The sequence below is a fragment of the Pteronotus mesoamericanus genome, unplaced genomic scaffold, assembly GCF_021234165.1.
Source record: "Pteronotus mesoamericanus isolate MK-2021 breed Mesoamerican mustached bat unplaced genomic scaffold, CSHL_Meso_final scaffold_85, whole genome shotgun sequence".
In the NCBI taxonomy this organism is placed as follows: domain Eukaryota; kingdom Metazoa; phylum Chordata; class Mammalia; order Chiroptera; family Mormoopidae; genus Pteronotus; species Pteronotus mesoamericanus.
The window spans coordinates 2,965,438-2,981,852 of NW_026555329.1; the positions used below are offsets into that span (position 1 = coordinate 2,965,438).

The 16,415-nt window shown below is 38.1% G+C and overlaps 1 protein-coding gene across 4 annotated transcripts in view; it reads right to left on the reverse strand.

Moving 5' to 3' along the window:
- Positions 1-1,264: 1,264 nt before the first annotated feature.
- Positions 1,265-16,415, reverse strand: part of SNX10 (sorting nexin 10) — a 59,259-nt gene continuing 44,108 nt past the window's right edge. For 2 of the 4 annotated variants that reach the window (XM_054564507.1, XM_054564508.1), the window contains exons 3-7: positions 15,078-15,164; positions 11,274-11,374; positions 10,753-10,851; positions 3,486-3,698; positions 1,265-3,030 (exon numbers count right to left, since the gene is read on the reverse strand). In XM_054564507.1, the coding sequence (XP_054420482.1) occupies positions 2,949-3,030; positions 3,486-3,698; positions 10,753-10,851; positions 11,274-11,374; positions 15,078-15,164 (582 nt within the window). In that variant the 3' untranslated portion in view covers positions 1,265-2,948. Of the gene's footprint in view, positions 3,031-3,485; positions 3,699-10,752; positions 10,852-11,273; positions 11,375-15,077; positions 15,212-16,415 lie in introns of all 4 variants that reach the window. The other 2 variants (XM_054564510.1, XM_054564509.1) reach the window with 1 other exon arrangement.

A 16,415-nucleotide genomic window follows, 5' to 3' on the forward strand; every position in this document is an offset into this window, starting at 1 on the left:
TGATCTGTATCCCAAACAAAAGCAGAAAATTGTATTGAAATGGTTTCCTCCATTGAAAAGATGCTGCATTGTATTCATAGGATACCACCTAAGTAATTGAAATATTGAGAGGAATATTATTTAGAAACAGAATAAGCTTTTGTTCTGTTATTTTTTGTCTTAAAATTTTAGAGGCCTTTTGTGCAATGGGATGTTCCTTTACAGCTGAAATACAGAAAACCTTACTTGTACCACAGTAGCTCAATAATGATGAATCCTTAAAACAGCAAAAAAGTATATATATATATATATATATATATATATATATATACATACACACACACACACACACATATAAATATAAATTGAGTTCAAAACAACAGTCAATTTACTGTTGGATACAATTGTCACTGTGGCAAGGCTAAATGAACTTATTTAAATTCTTAATGGCCATAAGAGAGATTTTAAGGTTATTGCATATCACTTGTTTGTATTTAATTATTCAATAAAATGTGAACTGGGCTTGAAAAGCTCCTGCATGATGTTTAATATCTTAATAGACATAACTACTTAAAGGTAAACATTTCTGTTTTTCTTAGTAATTTTTAAAACTTGAAATTTCAACTGGAATTTAAATCCCTTTCTCCCAAGTGAGACTTTAAAAGAAGTCCTAAGTAACAGGTTGTTGACGTTCATTGTTGACACCTTTGGGTTCTATATAAAACCCGCTCCCAAACAAAACACATACACCTCCTTTATAGGTGAATAGTTTACCCCTTCAGAATTTTTAGCCAGGGAAATTACTGCTTTATGTACATAAATGATAAAACACCCTGGATTAGAATTCTTTACATTTAATTTACATACAAAATAGCTTTAAATAAATATCCATTCTATTTAGTTTAACTAATTAAGTAATTAGTTAAACTAAAGAAAGCTTTATAAAACTATGCCAAAGAAAAATAAGAGACTTGAACAAAGCCAGAGAGCTACTGGGGGCTGAAGTTCATCTAAGTATCTCAGCTGCTGGATATCAGCTTTAACAGTGCTTCGATATCAAAACGACCAAACGAAGGCTAAAAGCCTCAAATGTCTGCAACCAGAGTGAATATGAAATCAAGTTTTATCCAACTTCTTCATTAAAAATTACTGATCATTCAAAAACACACTGAATTTAGGTCTAAGTCAGAAGAAGGACATTCTCACATGAAATAAGTGATCCAACAAACTAAAGTTGATTTTTTTTTTCATGTTTAATGTGAAAATGGTGAACTTATGAGGTTTACAACACCACAGTATTAGGCATTACTTTATATCCATTTTGATGACTGTTACAGCATCTAAAAGTAATATGACAATTGGTGGCATATATTACATGCTTTTCAAAACTGCTAAAAAACAGAAATAACATGAATTCAAATACATATCTCCAAAGAGCTGGGAATCGTTCCTAAATGACAGGACAGTAAACTTTACATTTTGGCAAAATAAAAAGAATTTGCTAACCTTTTTTTCTGTATTAAAATAATGAGTGATAGATGACAAAGTAACAACATTCAATACATTAAATCAGAATATTTACAACAGTTCAGTAATGTTTTAGACCAAAATAAGAACCAAAAGTGACAAATTACAGAAATCATTCTTATTCTAATTTAATTTTTTTCTATTTCTTCTTAGTTACAGACATCTCAAAGACTTTTTAATGATACCATAACTTTTAAACTCCTAAATAAAATGAGGTGGAGTAACATTTCATTATAGCAACAAGTTACCCCAGTTACGTAAAATTATACTCCTGTGAGTTTCGGAGACATTTGGCACCATTCAACGGGGAAGAAACTTGGATAATTATCTCAAGAAAAAGTTGCTTCATCCGAAATTTGAAATTCAATATCACTTAAGACATTTTCACTTTGGTCCATGGAAAAAAATTTTTTACTAAATTATACCAATTCTCTGGCAGATACCTAAAAAGAAAAGGCTTTTAAAAAATGAATAATTATTTCTGAAATTGAGAAGTTGATATCCTTTTCTAAATTATGGTAATACTTATTGGTAAAATTAAATATATTAATTTGTATAAGATACTACTTCTAATTTAAAGATAAGTAACAAGTAACCACCACTGACAAAGTTATCTAGTGATAAGAAATTGCACATTTCATCAGAAATCAAATCTTTAACCTGTAATTCTAATTACACAATGATAATGAAAACAAATTATTTGTTTCCAGGAACTGTATGTTAAAGCTGACTTTGGACAATGAAACTGTATTTCTGAATCTACATATTGCAAAGATAAGCAAAATTACTAGCGCTATTTCTGTTTTGTCTAAAATGTAAACATTATTTTAACATGTTTTTATTCCTAAAACTCCTTTCCCATCTAAGTGTGAAATAGAATACTGGAAAGGTTAAATGCTCTTAAAGTATTTCGACCAAACACCCAAAAGCAAAGTGTCTTCCCAGTGCGGGGGAGGTGTCCCCCAAATATTAGCCACATGTCTGAATGAGGCGGTCTGATCCGGGCTGTCCGTCTTCATAGTGGCTAAGCTGTGTTTACGGTAACACTGCCCCATTGATACAAGAAGGAATCCTCTGTCTGGGTTTTAAATGCTATCTAGTTACCTATCTTTTCAAAGTCAATAAAACCAACTAGGTTTTGTGTTGTTGTTTTTTTTTTTTAATGTATAACTCATTTCATTTGAGGGCAGGATCTCGTTTTACCGATAATGTTTGCCTCTAAAAGAGAGTGTTGCGATCGCAGGCTTTTAGCTTTTTACGGAAGCTTAGCCAAAATAAGACAACATAAAAACAGCACTAATAAACAACCCAACGTCTTGAAGAATTTAAATACCTTATATCATGACAGTGAGCTTTAGGTAAGAATATATCATCAGCGAGCTTTCTTCTCTATGACTGGACATAATTTGCTATTCCTAAGATGGTCACATTAGAATTCTTTTTCAGGATTCCTGCGGAGCTGCGCTCATTTTACACCCACGTGAACTCCTGTCATCGCTACTGTGTCCAAACCCGGAGGATGAACTAGAAAAGGAGAGAGGGGGAAAATAATAAAAAGAGGAAATTGGTTTTCACAACACACTCAAAGCCTGAGTAACAGAGGAGAACTTTAATTATCTCCAGTCACAAAGAGAGACAGGAAATTTGGACTTTTAATTAGCCATTTGGAGTGCAGTTGGATATTTTTTTAGCTAGATAATTTAAACGCGAATAATTCAAGTCTGACTAAATGAAAGTCACATAATCAGAATGCAGATAATTGAATTTCTACTGCATTCATTAATTCAGTGTGGAGGTGTGTGTGAAGACTACTATGATGAGCTGTCACAACTCAATAAAATCTCAGTCAATTAATTTTTTCATTATCTTAGTATAACATCAACAAAAAAGTGAAGTGTGCGGAGCTATCCATACACAGGCATATGTGTACTATGTGTTATATAAATACATATACATTACATCGAAATGCAAGGAAATACCTTTCTGAATCATAATCTATATCGTGTTCTTTTTTTCCTTCTTCATCTTCGGCAGGGAAACGTCTGTTCATCAAGGCAAACTTGTGAATCGCTTCCTCTACAGAGTATTTAGTCTGCCCAGAAACGCACGCCTCGATGTCTTCTGAATTCAGATGGCTTTGCAAGAAGAGGTGAAGTCTGCTGTCTGAAAGCAGAAGTGCATTGTGTAGGACCCTAGATAAGGGGGAAAAATGAGAAATATCAGTGAACAGGGATGGACAACTATAGGGCAAGAGAGGGAGAAACATTAGAAATGTGCCACCGAAGCCATTTCTCAACTCCAGCAAACTCTGCGTCCATTATGGAATCTGCCTATTAAAGGGATGAAAGCATATGTTAACTTTTATTCAATTATTTGGAAATTTAGGTGAGTAAAAACATGAAGCTAATAGTTAAGAACATCTGTTAAAAGAATAACTTCAAGGACATTTCTTCAATTTAACCATCTGTTATGGCCATGTGGATTAATTATGGAAATATTTTGCTTATGTAGTCATAGAAATTTATTCTACTTAAAAAAAATTTACTGCCAACCAGCATGTCAATTCTGTGATCTTTATGGGCTAGGCTGTCAGGAAACATCAAAACTTTCAACTACTATTAAAAGTTCTATTAAAAAGTCATCTCTTTATGGGGAAAAAAAGACTTTACAACTCTGCTTGTACAAGTTTACAAGGGCTTGGTGGAGAGGTGGCTTTTTTTTTTTTTTTTTTTTTTGAACACCTAGGTTTGACTGGAAATTTCTCCAAAAGCTTCAGGGGTACAAAGAGAGTACAGATTTCAACTAGTGCCTCAGAGCTACAGGGAGGAATAAAAACTAACCTGTAGCAAAATCTACACATGCTCAAGTTCATATTATCAGTGTGTTTTTTCTGACAAAGCATTCCCTTATATTGAAATAAAAACTTTTTATCTTTTTAGCAAAAGACTTTTAGGTATGATCATTTTGTCTCCCTCAATAATGATATAGTGACAAGATACTAAAGCCAGTTGTAGGATACAAAACTAAAATACTAAAACCCAAGTATAATTTTGCCCAACATGGGATTTTTCATATAGAGATCTATGAAAAATAGGTTATATATTTAAGACTACATGGGCCTTACTTGATACTCCACATTTTTAAACAAGTAACCAGGGCAGTACATATCTTTTGATCATTTGTATTTAATTTATCTAAAATCCAAGGTCATTAGAATATTTCCTTCCCATCAAAATGAAACATTTATTTTTTCAAGAAGGCAAACATCTAAAACAGCACAGTATTCACACCAAAATCTAGCTGTCCTGTTGGCTGCAATAGGCTTACAAATGTAGTTTAAGAAAATATTCTCTCCTGGCCTACAAAAAGAAAAAGTAGTACTTTGTGCTTTTTAAAAGGCAGTTTCAAGCAAAGCAGCTAAATACTTCCTCTCCATCCATGTCGTCGGCCCTGAAGTTGGATTCTCCCAGAAGATGACCATAATCACATGATTAAGAGTAGTTTCCCAAATACAAGTAGTAAAGCAGCAAATTCCTCTTCCTACTCTTTGAGATTTATTTTATACATTTACAAATGTTTACCACTCTTGTTTTAAATACTCCAAATCAAGAGGAGATTTATAAGGCAATGACCCATTAATATTAACTTGCATTCCCTGTGAAGTCTGAACAGAGTGTTTCCTGCCAGCTATGCTACAAGTAACTGTTCATAGGATTATACTTACTGCTTTGTTTCTGGTGGAAATGTGTTTTATTTTCTTTATAAAATAATGGGTAATCTTTAAAATTGATTTTAGATGGTTCAAGGCATTACACCACAAAAGTAATGAGCACTAATGCCAATGATATTGGACACAAATTCATTTTAGCTTTATTTCATGTCTAAAGCAATTCTACTGAGCCTTGAACTGCTCACGCACTGTTATTAACTTGCTAGTAACCTAACACATGGGTACAGCAAACAAAAGTGATCAGAGCCCAGGTTGATCGGGACCTCAAGGCTACTGTCTTTTTTCTTGAGCTATAATTCAATTTCCAATTTTACTGTACATTGGACTCATTTCCCAGTGTTTTCTTTTCTGCGTAATACTGCCACCTGGAGGACACACGGGTGAAAAGCAAGAGGGAGCTGGGCGCACCCAGCCCTCAGTTCTGAAGTGGGAGAAAGATGTTGCGGGGGAGGGCACCTCTGACCACCCACGCAGGCCACAAGTTCAAAAACAGTACATCTGCTATGCACACTTCTGGGTTTTTCGATTCTTCCAGTCTGGCTGGCTACATTTATGCCACTGTGCTCCACGGGTATGAGTTTTAAATAAACAAAAATAATTTTTAATATATTTAAGGTTTTTATTTTCACGCAGATATTTCTTTCCGAAATTAAGAATATAAAATTTTGAGAGTGATTTCCCTCCTGCTTCGGTGAGCATAACTAGTTCATTTAAAGTTCTATCTGCCTGAATACATATCAGAGAGTTGTTGTGTCTGCATCGCCACAATATTAAATCTTTTTACCCTAGTCGTATTTGTGCCACAGTTTCCACAAACAAATCGAATAGCAGTAAATCAACTTCAAACTTAATATAAAGAGTACTTTGTAAAACAGTCAATAAAATGTCATCATTATAAACCTCCATAAAAATAAAGGTATACTATTCTCAAGCCTTTATAAAAGGAACAAAAAAATAGCCTCTAGAATTTTCAAGGAATTTGTGAAAAGCTATTTAAAACATGAGTCAAAAGTTATTCCTTTTCCCATAACAACTTTCAACTAAACAAAGCAAAACCTGTTTTCCCTTGAATTGGATGCAGTTGAAAATCTGGTTCCCCTCAACATGATTTTATTAGGTGTATTATATATGGGTTCAGTTGAGAACAATATATAGCTATGCAAAAACATTTAATCCTAACTAAGGACGCCCTGGGTCTGCTGAACCCAACAGAATAACATATATACCCATTTGTAGCGCATATGGAAGGTTAGCAGTTTGATGTGGGGAAAACAAATTTAATTCAGCCTGTTTACCTCTTAACCATGAGAAAAAATACAGCCTACAAATCTTCACTGAAGACATTCATGAACTGTGCTGTGGTGCCCTCTATTGAACACAAAGACATAAAAACTGTGTGTGTGTAAAACTGTAGTGTTTCTATGGCACCCTTTTGTAAAAAACTATAGTATTCCTTAGTTTCAAAGAAATACAAAACTGTAATACAAAAGCCTACATTGTAGGGTGCACAAAGTTATATTAATGGGATGAACTCAGTAAAGGAGAGCTGGGTCCCATTCATGATTATCAATCAAATGTAAAAATTTAGTAGGAAAGCCATTTTCACGGTAGAGTCTATCAGCAGAGTTTATCACTTTAGTCTGTAACTTTCTTTTTCCATAGCTACGAGAAGTGGCATACAATTTATAGTTATACAAAGGAGAAAAATTCAAAAGGGAGATTATAGCCAAGATTGAGGGAAAAATGAATATATCTGGAAAAAAATCTCACAATCATACTGATCAAATTTAACTTGCATTTAAGAGTTCTGCTAAACTGTAAACTTGCCATTTCCTGGGATTAATACAGTGCCTCTACCTTTCCTATAATTTCCTTGTCTATAAAATTGAAATCATACCCAACTCCTAATATTATTGTAGATACGGAGATAAAAATGTGTAAAAAAACTGTACATATAGCAGGTGTTCAATAAATGGTATAAATTCTTCTTTTGGCACCTAGTGAAAGAAACAACTTTCTATTCCTCTATGAAAATTGGCCCAGATATGTACTTTGCTATTAAATATATGTTATTTCACAAATGACTAAAATGAAAAGAAAAAAAAAAAACCCCGTTATGTTATATACACACATATGTCCAGAATCAGTCAACTTCAAAACTTACACAAAAACCAGATTTTTTAAACACATGCTAAAAATCTATCATACAAGTATATTTCGTATTTAATGATGTGGAGTCTTCCCTTTCAAGTGCCTAAAGTGCTCTTCGGACAAAGAAGGTATAGGCTATTGATGGGCCTCACTTAAAAGGGAACCAATGGGACCTCGGAGGATGTCAAGCTGGGGACGGGATGCAATGCCAAGATGGCCAAGCTGTATGCCGCATCCAGTTTCCCAAAGTGCGCTTGGGCTGCGAGACACCAGGGGCGCCAAAGGCATGGAAGGCTGTCACTGCTACACACACGGGACAAACAACAGGAGAGCTATGCCTTAGAATCTGAGGACCACAGGAGGGTGGGGAGGGTCAGGAGAGGCCACAGTATCCCAGTCACTTAAGTCAGGCCTGAACCCAACCGCATGGTATTGGACCCCTTGCTTCCTTCAGATTCAAAACACACGGAAGCGCCATCAGCCTGGAGACTGTTATCCACACAGCACAGCTGAACGAACATCACAAGAGAACTCAGTGTCTGTTCTACAATTTTACTTCCGGTTGGTAATCCAGATCCAATGTTAATGAATCTGGCCATCCCCAATACACATTCAGTGCGTCCCCATTCGACCAGAAGCCTCAAAAGGATAAGGATTTGTGTGCCCATTTTGTGCAGTCCTGTATCCTCAGTACCCAACCCAGCCCAATGCAGTCACCTAACAAACAGTTTTTCTTCCGATGCATCACTTGAACGACACAACCCCCGACTGAGGTCGGCACTGTATGCGTAACAGCATCACACTCTTCATAGCAAACCAAGGCTCAGAGGAGTTCAGTGGCTTGTCCATGGTCCTACAGCCACAAAACAATCAGGAGCCAAGGCTCATGAGAGACCTGGAGCCCAGCTCCTCAAGCTCCTGACCCAAGACACTTTTCACTATGACGTCTGCATCCAAGTCAGCAGGCAACCGCACGGCACAGCTCGCAAAAATAACCGAGTGCGAGCATAGCTGCACCACGGCAAATGACGCCCACTCCAGTCATTAATTTGGTAGGATCAACTGTGAAGGGAAAGGTCATGTTCAAAACAGTGAAGTGATTCCTGGTTTAAAACAAAACAAAACCCACATGTCCTGCGATTAACTAGCAGCACAGAGACACATGCTGTCCTTTGACCTCATATAAGGAGGCCTCTCTGCAGAAGACAAGCAGCTCCCCAGGCTGATGGGGACTGTGGGATTTGGCTGTCCCTGCGCAGGCCCCACTGGCAATGCCCCGAGAAGCATCTGGAGCGACAAGCCACTCTGCAAACGTGGACTGCAGGGACCACATCTTAAGGGGGAGGCCATCAGCCACCTGGGTCTCATACAAACAACAATTAAAATCGGAGCTGTCCCTAAACGGAAAGGGCAGAAATAACTTGATCAGATCTTTGTTCTGTCAAGCATGTGAGACTCAAAAGAACCCCGCTGTAATGTGTTCCCAGGACTCGGCCCAGTCACTTGGTCTTCTAGTCTCATGTCATTTTTACTTCTCTGGCTTCTTATTCTTTTCCAGGCCTCCCTCAATTTATTACCTTGGGTGTTCCTGTATGTCTCCATGACCTCTTCAAAGGAAAAGCAGTCTATCAATCTAATACTACTAAATCGATGTGCATACTTAATAACTGAACTCTTTATGAATGAGCCACATGGAGAGAAAGCAGTACAAGAGAGGGGACCCAAAAAAAAACCAGGAATTACCTTCTGGAGGGTGGTCCCTTTGTAGTACAGGCTTCTCCCGCTAGGTGAGTGTTCTAGGAACCCATTTGTATCAGTGTACCAGCAGGCGTTGGTGTGAGAGGCTCCGTTTGTCTTTAGTGACATTTTTTTTTCTGAAGACTTTTTCAGTGCCTTTGCCCATTTCATGATGGGTGATTTATGAGCATACCTGCCTGCACCCTGCTAAGTGTTCAGTTTTTGACCAAAAATGACATGACCCCCTAAGCTCCATCCTCCCTACTCACCCAGTCTTGCCCTGAGTGACTTTTTGTTTCCCCGGATGAAAAAAAACCCTGAAAGGGAAACATTTTGCTGATGTAGAAGAGGTGAAACAAAAAATGGCATAAGCACTAAAAAGTATCAAAATCGATGAGCAATGAAAAAACATCATCTCAATAGGTGTATTACATCACAGGGAGAGGACTTTGAAGGTGACTGAAGTTTGAGCATGTAAGAATAAATACACAACTTTTTATAAATAAATTCTGAGGTTTTTTGGGTCCCCCTTGTATTATAACAGGCTAGCTCTAAGGTACCATGGAGTGAACTCAAAAGGAGGTTATTTCAAATCCTGAATCTGATACAAGAAGAGAGAGCAGGAGGCTGGGTTCTGCCACTTAAGCGGCAGTCATATGACTCAGACTTTTTTTTTTATTGACAACGTAGGAAGTTAGAAAAATTAATATCATAGCTATTTCTTTTCTAAATACATCAAACAAATAATGACCAATATTTCAATACTACATATTATATGCCAAACTGTTGTGAGTGCTTTACATCCATTAATTCATTTAAGCCTCTCAACAACCTTATACAGTAGGTACTAATATCGAGTCCATTTTAGAGATGGAAAAACACAAGCAAAGAGGAGGTAAAAGACTTGCCCAAGCTCCCAACTTATAAGTAGCAGAGCCAGGATTTGAACCCAGGCAGCAGACTCAAGAGTCTGTGCGCAAACCAACATGCTGTCCCATGGGATGGGTATTCCAGTATTCCAGAGTGGGAAAAAAAGAGAAATTATAGTAGTGTGAATTTAAGTCGCCTTAACTACAGCACCTCCGATCACCAAGTAATCCAGGGTTAATAACCCACTGAGACTATCAAGCACCAATAAATTCTCCCTTATAAATATTACCTCCAAAGAATAGAGTTAAACTATTCATTTAGAGGCGCCCAGAAGGGTCTTAGCAGCCCACTGCAGAGCTGACTTTCATCTGTCAATCCTAACTGCTGTAAATAACGACGGTTTTTAAGAAGTGCCTTTTTAATAAGGTACATCTGTCTCCTGGCAAATTTTAGTTTTGTCAGCTAAACTTCCAAGTAATTTGGCTCTGTTTTACAGCTTAAGGGACCATGTATTTATTACCTGATTCAATTAGTTCATTGTTTTCTTTCTGGAAGATTTGGTCCCGGATATGCACCATCAAATGTGAGCCACAAGATGGAGCTCTAATACAGGAAATGAACGACTGAGATTGGCTCTGGAGTAGATCATGACCATCTCAGACAGGGCACGGTTCTTGCCACCTGATCACTGGACACTCGACTCTTGCAAAGCACTTTTCTCGCGTCCTATGTGACCACACGAGTTTCTGCACACTTACTTTCGGAGGAAATCTTCCAAACCCTGACGACGTTGATCCACGTGCTGGCGATTGTTCATGTTGAAAAACAGGTTTTTAGATGGAAGTTCTGGCAGTTGCCTTATGAGAAAGAAAAAAAAAAATTATGATCATCAAATGAAGGTGGTTCAGTTACAGAAATCAAAAGTAAAAGCAAAGTATGCATGATAATTATCATACAGTGATTATATATTACATTTTTAGCTATATAATAAGGATAAGAGCATATGAACTTAAAGATAACCCCATTTTTAAACATTTTTGAGGACTTTCATGGTCAATGCCCATAAAAGTTGGTGGAATTCAAGTGATAAATTTTCAATTCAGATGCTGTAGACACAAAACTAAAGCTATAATTACAATCAAGAAGAATGCCTATCAAATCCTTCATAATTCATATTTATGTCTATAAATTTATATGTCTATAAATCCTATGCACATCAAATTCTTGAATATTGAATATAATAATAAAATCTCTTCAATATACCCTTTAAGTCACTTACACCAACAGTGCATTACTTTGGAGTCGCTGCCTCAGCCACACAAATTCTCTGTATCTTCTTCGTACGCAAGACGTTTTCATTGTAAAACACATGCTATTGGTCTGTTGAGAAAAAAAAATGTAAGCCTCACATCAGGAAAAAAGTACTCTTTTCTTACTTCTATAGCTCACTATATGCCCCTCCCCAATTTGTTCAAATAGGATTTTTAAAACTAAAAGCACATTTGCATTTAAACCACAGATGAGCAGTGTTGACCTGCGGCGAGCCAGCCATTCCCTGAGTCCCGAAGTAGCCTCCAGATCGCCTACCAGTGCTGCTTTTTAAAGAATTGCAAAAATTAAATCCTGAAGCATAAACGGCCCACCAGAACTCAGGGTCATCCGCTGCATTTTAACACTTTCCATCTGTCTATGTAGCTGGAGAAGCCTTTAAGGACTAGAGACACCTTCTCCTGGCCCTTGATGTGACATCACAGAAGCCATCATGTCCTTGATACGGCCATCACTACAGATGACACAAATCACCGGGAATCACTCTGAAACCAGAGAACAGCATTTCCCTCCTCTCCTCCTTGTGCGAGGGAGCGTGCTCTGAGGTAGAAAGTGCATGCAACGCACAGGGACAAACATCCTGATGGGTGACCCAAGTTCCAGCCCTGGCTCTGCTATGGGGCAAATCACTTGGACGCCAACTTCCTGAAGGATAAAGCGGGAAGAAATAGTGCATACCTATTTCACAGGGTGGCTGCGAGGATTGATAGCAAGCAGCTGGCAAATGTTTACTATTCACATTATTATTAGTTACTAGATGTTGGTTTCCTTCCAGCTACCCTAAGGCACATGTGGGAAAAGCCCCCTACAGAGTTCCCATCCTCAGCAAAATGACAATGCTTCTCCTTTGGGCAAACACTAGACTGGCAAATATGCGTGTTTCTCTGGGTAACACAAGGGATAGTCAAATATTTGTCTATTGATTTTGTAAGATCTCTATTCTCTATATTTATTTCACATTTCTATTTCATACCTTTTAATTACCAGATGAGAAATCTTTTGCCATATTCTACCATTTAATAAGCACCAGCAGTTGCTTTCTTTGAGAAATGTGATTAGTTCTTAAACTGTCCCCAGGAAATGTATGACAGAGTTCCTGGTTACTTCTCAGAGAACTGTGGGTGCAGAGAGGTTAAATGAAGAGGCCTGTCCCCAAAGAAGCCATTGGTCTAAATCCCAACCATCCTGCTGCATGGTGTTTGTGGCCCAATAACACTCTTTCTGTGCGTTTCAAGGCACAGCAGCGCCTCACTCTAACATGACCCCTGGGGACTAGGAGAGCAGGCCATTTAGACCTGGATCAGCGCCGTACGGAGGCCTGGGCAGGCAGGCGTCTTCTCAGAGCTCCCCCTGCAGGGAGCATCAGGCCATTGCGGGTACCGTCGCCTCCGGCACACGCAGGGTGGATTTCAATGCTCTTCCATTTCCCTGCGATTCTCTATTCAGGATCATCATGGACGCCACTAACAGCAGACCCCCAGTCACCAATGCCAGACAAAGCGCTATCTACCTGTAAGTCCTTCATTTGCAAAACAAGTCCAGGAGAGTATATATGATAGACTACCCACCTCTGCAGTCCCCTAGTTTAATATTCCAAGTAAATGATAGGATTTCAGAGTCATCTGATATCATTTCCCTTGAGGTTAATTTAAATGGGTTAAACACCGGCTTCTCTACTTGCAAAGGTCTAAAGGTACAGCATCTAAGTGGGGGCTGACTGTGATCCTCCAATCCTCCACCAATTCTTTATTGTTCAACAGATAGAAGCCGCTTCAGGATCAGGCCACAGAGATCACTAATTTATTAAGTTCCTCTAAATCTATTTGCTTGTTTCTGCTATCAAGCCAAGATTTATTCATTGTCAATTTATTAGCATGTCCAAGAAAAGCCAGACCACCGCCAAATATTGGCGGAACCCATCATTTCTGGTCTGAGCTGGACATTTCTGAATTCATATCAAGCTACTTATGTAGCAGAGAAAAATCTATACTTTCATTAACTCCTGGAGGATAATTAAATTTCCTGCCTACCATAAAGCATGTGATAAGGACCTGCATATTTTTTAGAGGAAGTTAAAAGGCAACTAAAGAATTTCAATTTGTTTCCAAAGGCATAGTCATATATATTTGTTATAATTTTCCACAAAGAATTTATATCTGGTGTGACTTTATGAGTAAAACCAAAACAAAATCAAAGTACAAAGTATATCCTGACACTGGCCTTCAACATAATCATCAATAAAGCAGTTCTGAGTTTTCACTTTGTTTATTTTCTAAGTTGGAGAAACTTGGGGGAATAAAAAGAGGTTTGCTGGCTAGTGATGGCATGTCCAGTCTGCCAACTTAGCTACTTACCCGGGAAGACTCAAGATGGCTACACTATACCCCGCTCGTGCGGTGTAGTCACAGAGAAAACCTGGGCCTGCTGCTATGCTCCCAAGAAAAGTCTAGACTAAATCCGATGGGAAAAGTGACTCCATTCATGATCGGGGCCAGAAAGCTTTAACATGTGAGCCAAATCTGGCCTCCCACTTGTCTTCACAAGTAAAGTTTTATTGGAACACAACTACACTCTTTCATTTATGCCTCGCTTATGGCTGCTTTCACTCTACAAGAGCAGAATTAAGTAGTGCGGAGAAAGACCACGTAGCCCACAGAGCGGAAGACATTTACTATCTGGTCCTATTAAGATTTTATTTATTTATTTTTAGAGAGAGGGGAAGGGAGGGAAAAAGAGAGGGAGAGAAACACCGATCAGTTGCCTCTCCCATGTACCGCAACTGGGGGCCTGGCCTGCAACCCAGGCATGTGCCCTGACCGGGAGTCCAAAAAGTTACCCTTTCCTTTGCGGGATGATGCCAGTCAGGGCTACTACCTGGCCCTTTACAGAAAATGTTTGCTGAGGCTATTCAAGATGATCACAAAAGGCCATACACCAGATGACATTGTTCAAGAGATTATGACAAAGCATTGTTTCCAATTAAAGAACATTATTTCAGCCCTGGCTGGTGTGACTCAGTGGACTGAGCAGCAGCCTACGAACCAAATGGTTGCTGGTTCCATTCCCAGTCAGGGCACAAGCCTGGGTTGCGGGCTGGGTCCCCAGTGGAGGGGCGCGTGAGAGGCAACAACACGTTGATGTTTCTCGCCCTCTTTCTCCCTTCCTCCACTCTAAAAATAAATAAATAAAAGTCTTTAAAACAAAAAAGAACATTAGTCCTAGTTATTTACTTGTGTTAATTACTCAGAATCTAGATTAAAGCAAAATATTTACACATATTCAGGTCCTACTTTCTTTTCTTTTTTAAAAATTTTTTACTGTTATTCAACAGTTCCTGCTTTCTTATTCTACATATAAATCACTACACCTCTTTTCCAGAGAACTCTACATCCTCTCAAAACAGAAGACATCAAGCAATATATTTATCTCCCGGAAATACGCTGTAACAGATCATAAATACCATGAGGTATATTCTTTAACCATGAATTTTATATGCATTCGCATCTTCATGAAGGCAATAAACATTAAAATATTAACACTAAAAGATACAATAAGGAATTCGAATTAGAAATTTTCAACTTTAGGGACCATCTTACTATTTCAAGATATGAGCATTAGCTGTAATCATTAAAATTCAGTTCTTTGAATTAGGATAACTTCACAAATTTCAATTGTAAGTGTATCATACTATCCCATCAAGCATATGCTACTAAAAATTACTATGATTTCTATGGACTATTGACTGCACACTTACATGAATACATATCTCATAGTCGATATAAGAGTGCCAGAAGTCCTCCTTCTGAATCCTAGGGTCTCGAACCCAGACACTTACGAATTCCTGTAAGGGCATCATAAACAGAGCTGTATTTCAGGATGGCAGTAGGGCTGGCAAGAGATGAGAGAAACGACTGTACTAGAACAAAACGGAAATGAACTTTAACCAAGGCAGTTATGGTTCTTTAAAAAACAAGAAGTTAATGAATTGAGCTCCATAGGAAGTACCCCCACCCCCGGGGAAGAAAAAAAAAAAAACATTTGTCACAAAATGGAATTTTTAAAATGAGGCAAAACCAAGCTTGTTGCACTGCTGGAGAGTTTTACATGTTATATGAGGATAATAAGAAAGTAATCATGAAAAATAGGATCACGTTTTTCTCAAGTTGTATTAAGTGGCCATTTCTTACTTTCTTCATCTCTCTAAATGAAACCTACAGGCCCCACCTGATACATCACCCTCTAGAACTCAAATGAGAAAGAGTAGCAAAGGTCATGTGAAAAGCCAGCAATGAGAGTTTACAATGGCTTTGTGCATGCCCCCAGCCTCATGAGGAAAAACTTAGTTTAAAAATATGATAACATGGCCCTGCCAGTGGGGCTCAGTGGACTGAGCACCAGCCTGTGAACCAGAAAGTCACCAGGGCCCAATCCCAGGTCAGGGTGCGTGCCTGGGTTGTGGGTCAGGTCCCCAGTTAGGGGTTTGCAAGAGGCAACCCATCGATGTTTCTCTCCCTCTCTCCCTCCCTCCCTTCCCCGCTCTCTAAAAGTAAATAAATAAAATCTTTAAAATAAATATGACAATATGTATAACAAAAAAATGTATTGTTTGGATAGATAAATTTTAAAGTATAATTTATTCACTTGGTGATTATAAATTTGTTAACTGAATTTAATTTTCAATATTTTAGCTTTTGGGTTTAAAAAAGAGGGGCTTCAAGGCTGAATCTCTCTTTAGCCATTTCTTACAGCTTTGCTTTGGCACATGTGAGAGACGGGCTATAAACACCCTAGAGCAGAAGCAAAAGAAAGATTGTGGGGGGTTTCTGGACAGAGCACCTCCATTCTATTATGCAGATAATAAAATAATAATGTTCAGTACAATTTTATTTTTTTAATTTTAATTCTTTTTATTGACTTGAGAGAGAAAGAGAGAAACATTGGTTTGTTGTTCCACTTATTTATGCATTCCTTGGTTGCCTCTTGTATGCGCCCTGACCAGGGATTGAACCCACAACCTTGGCATATTGGGACAATGCTCCAACCAACTGAGCCACCTGGCCAGGGGAGTACAAAGGATTTTTAAAAGGAGAGA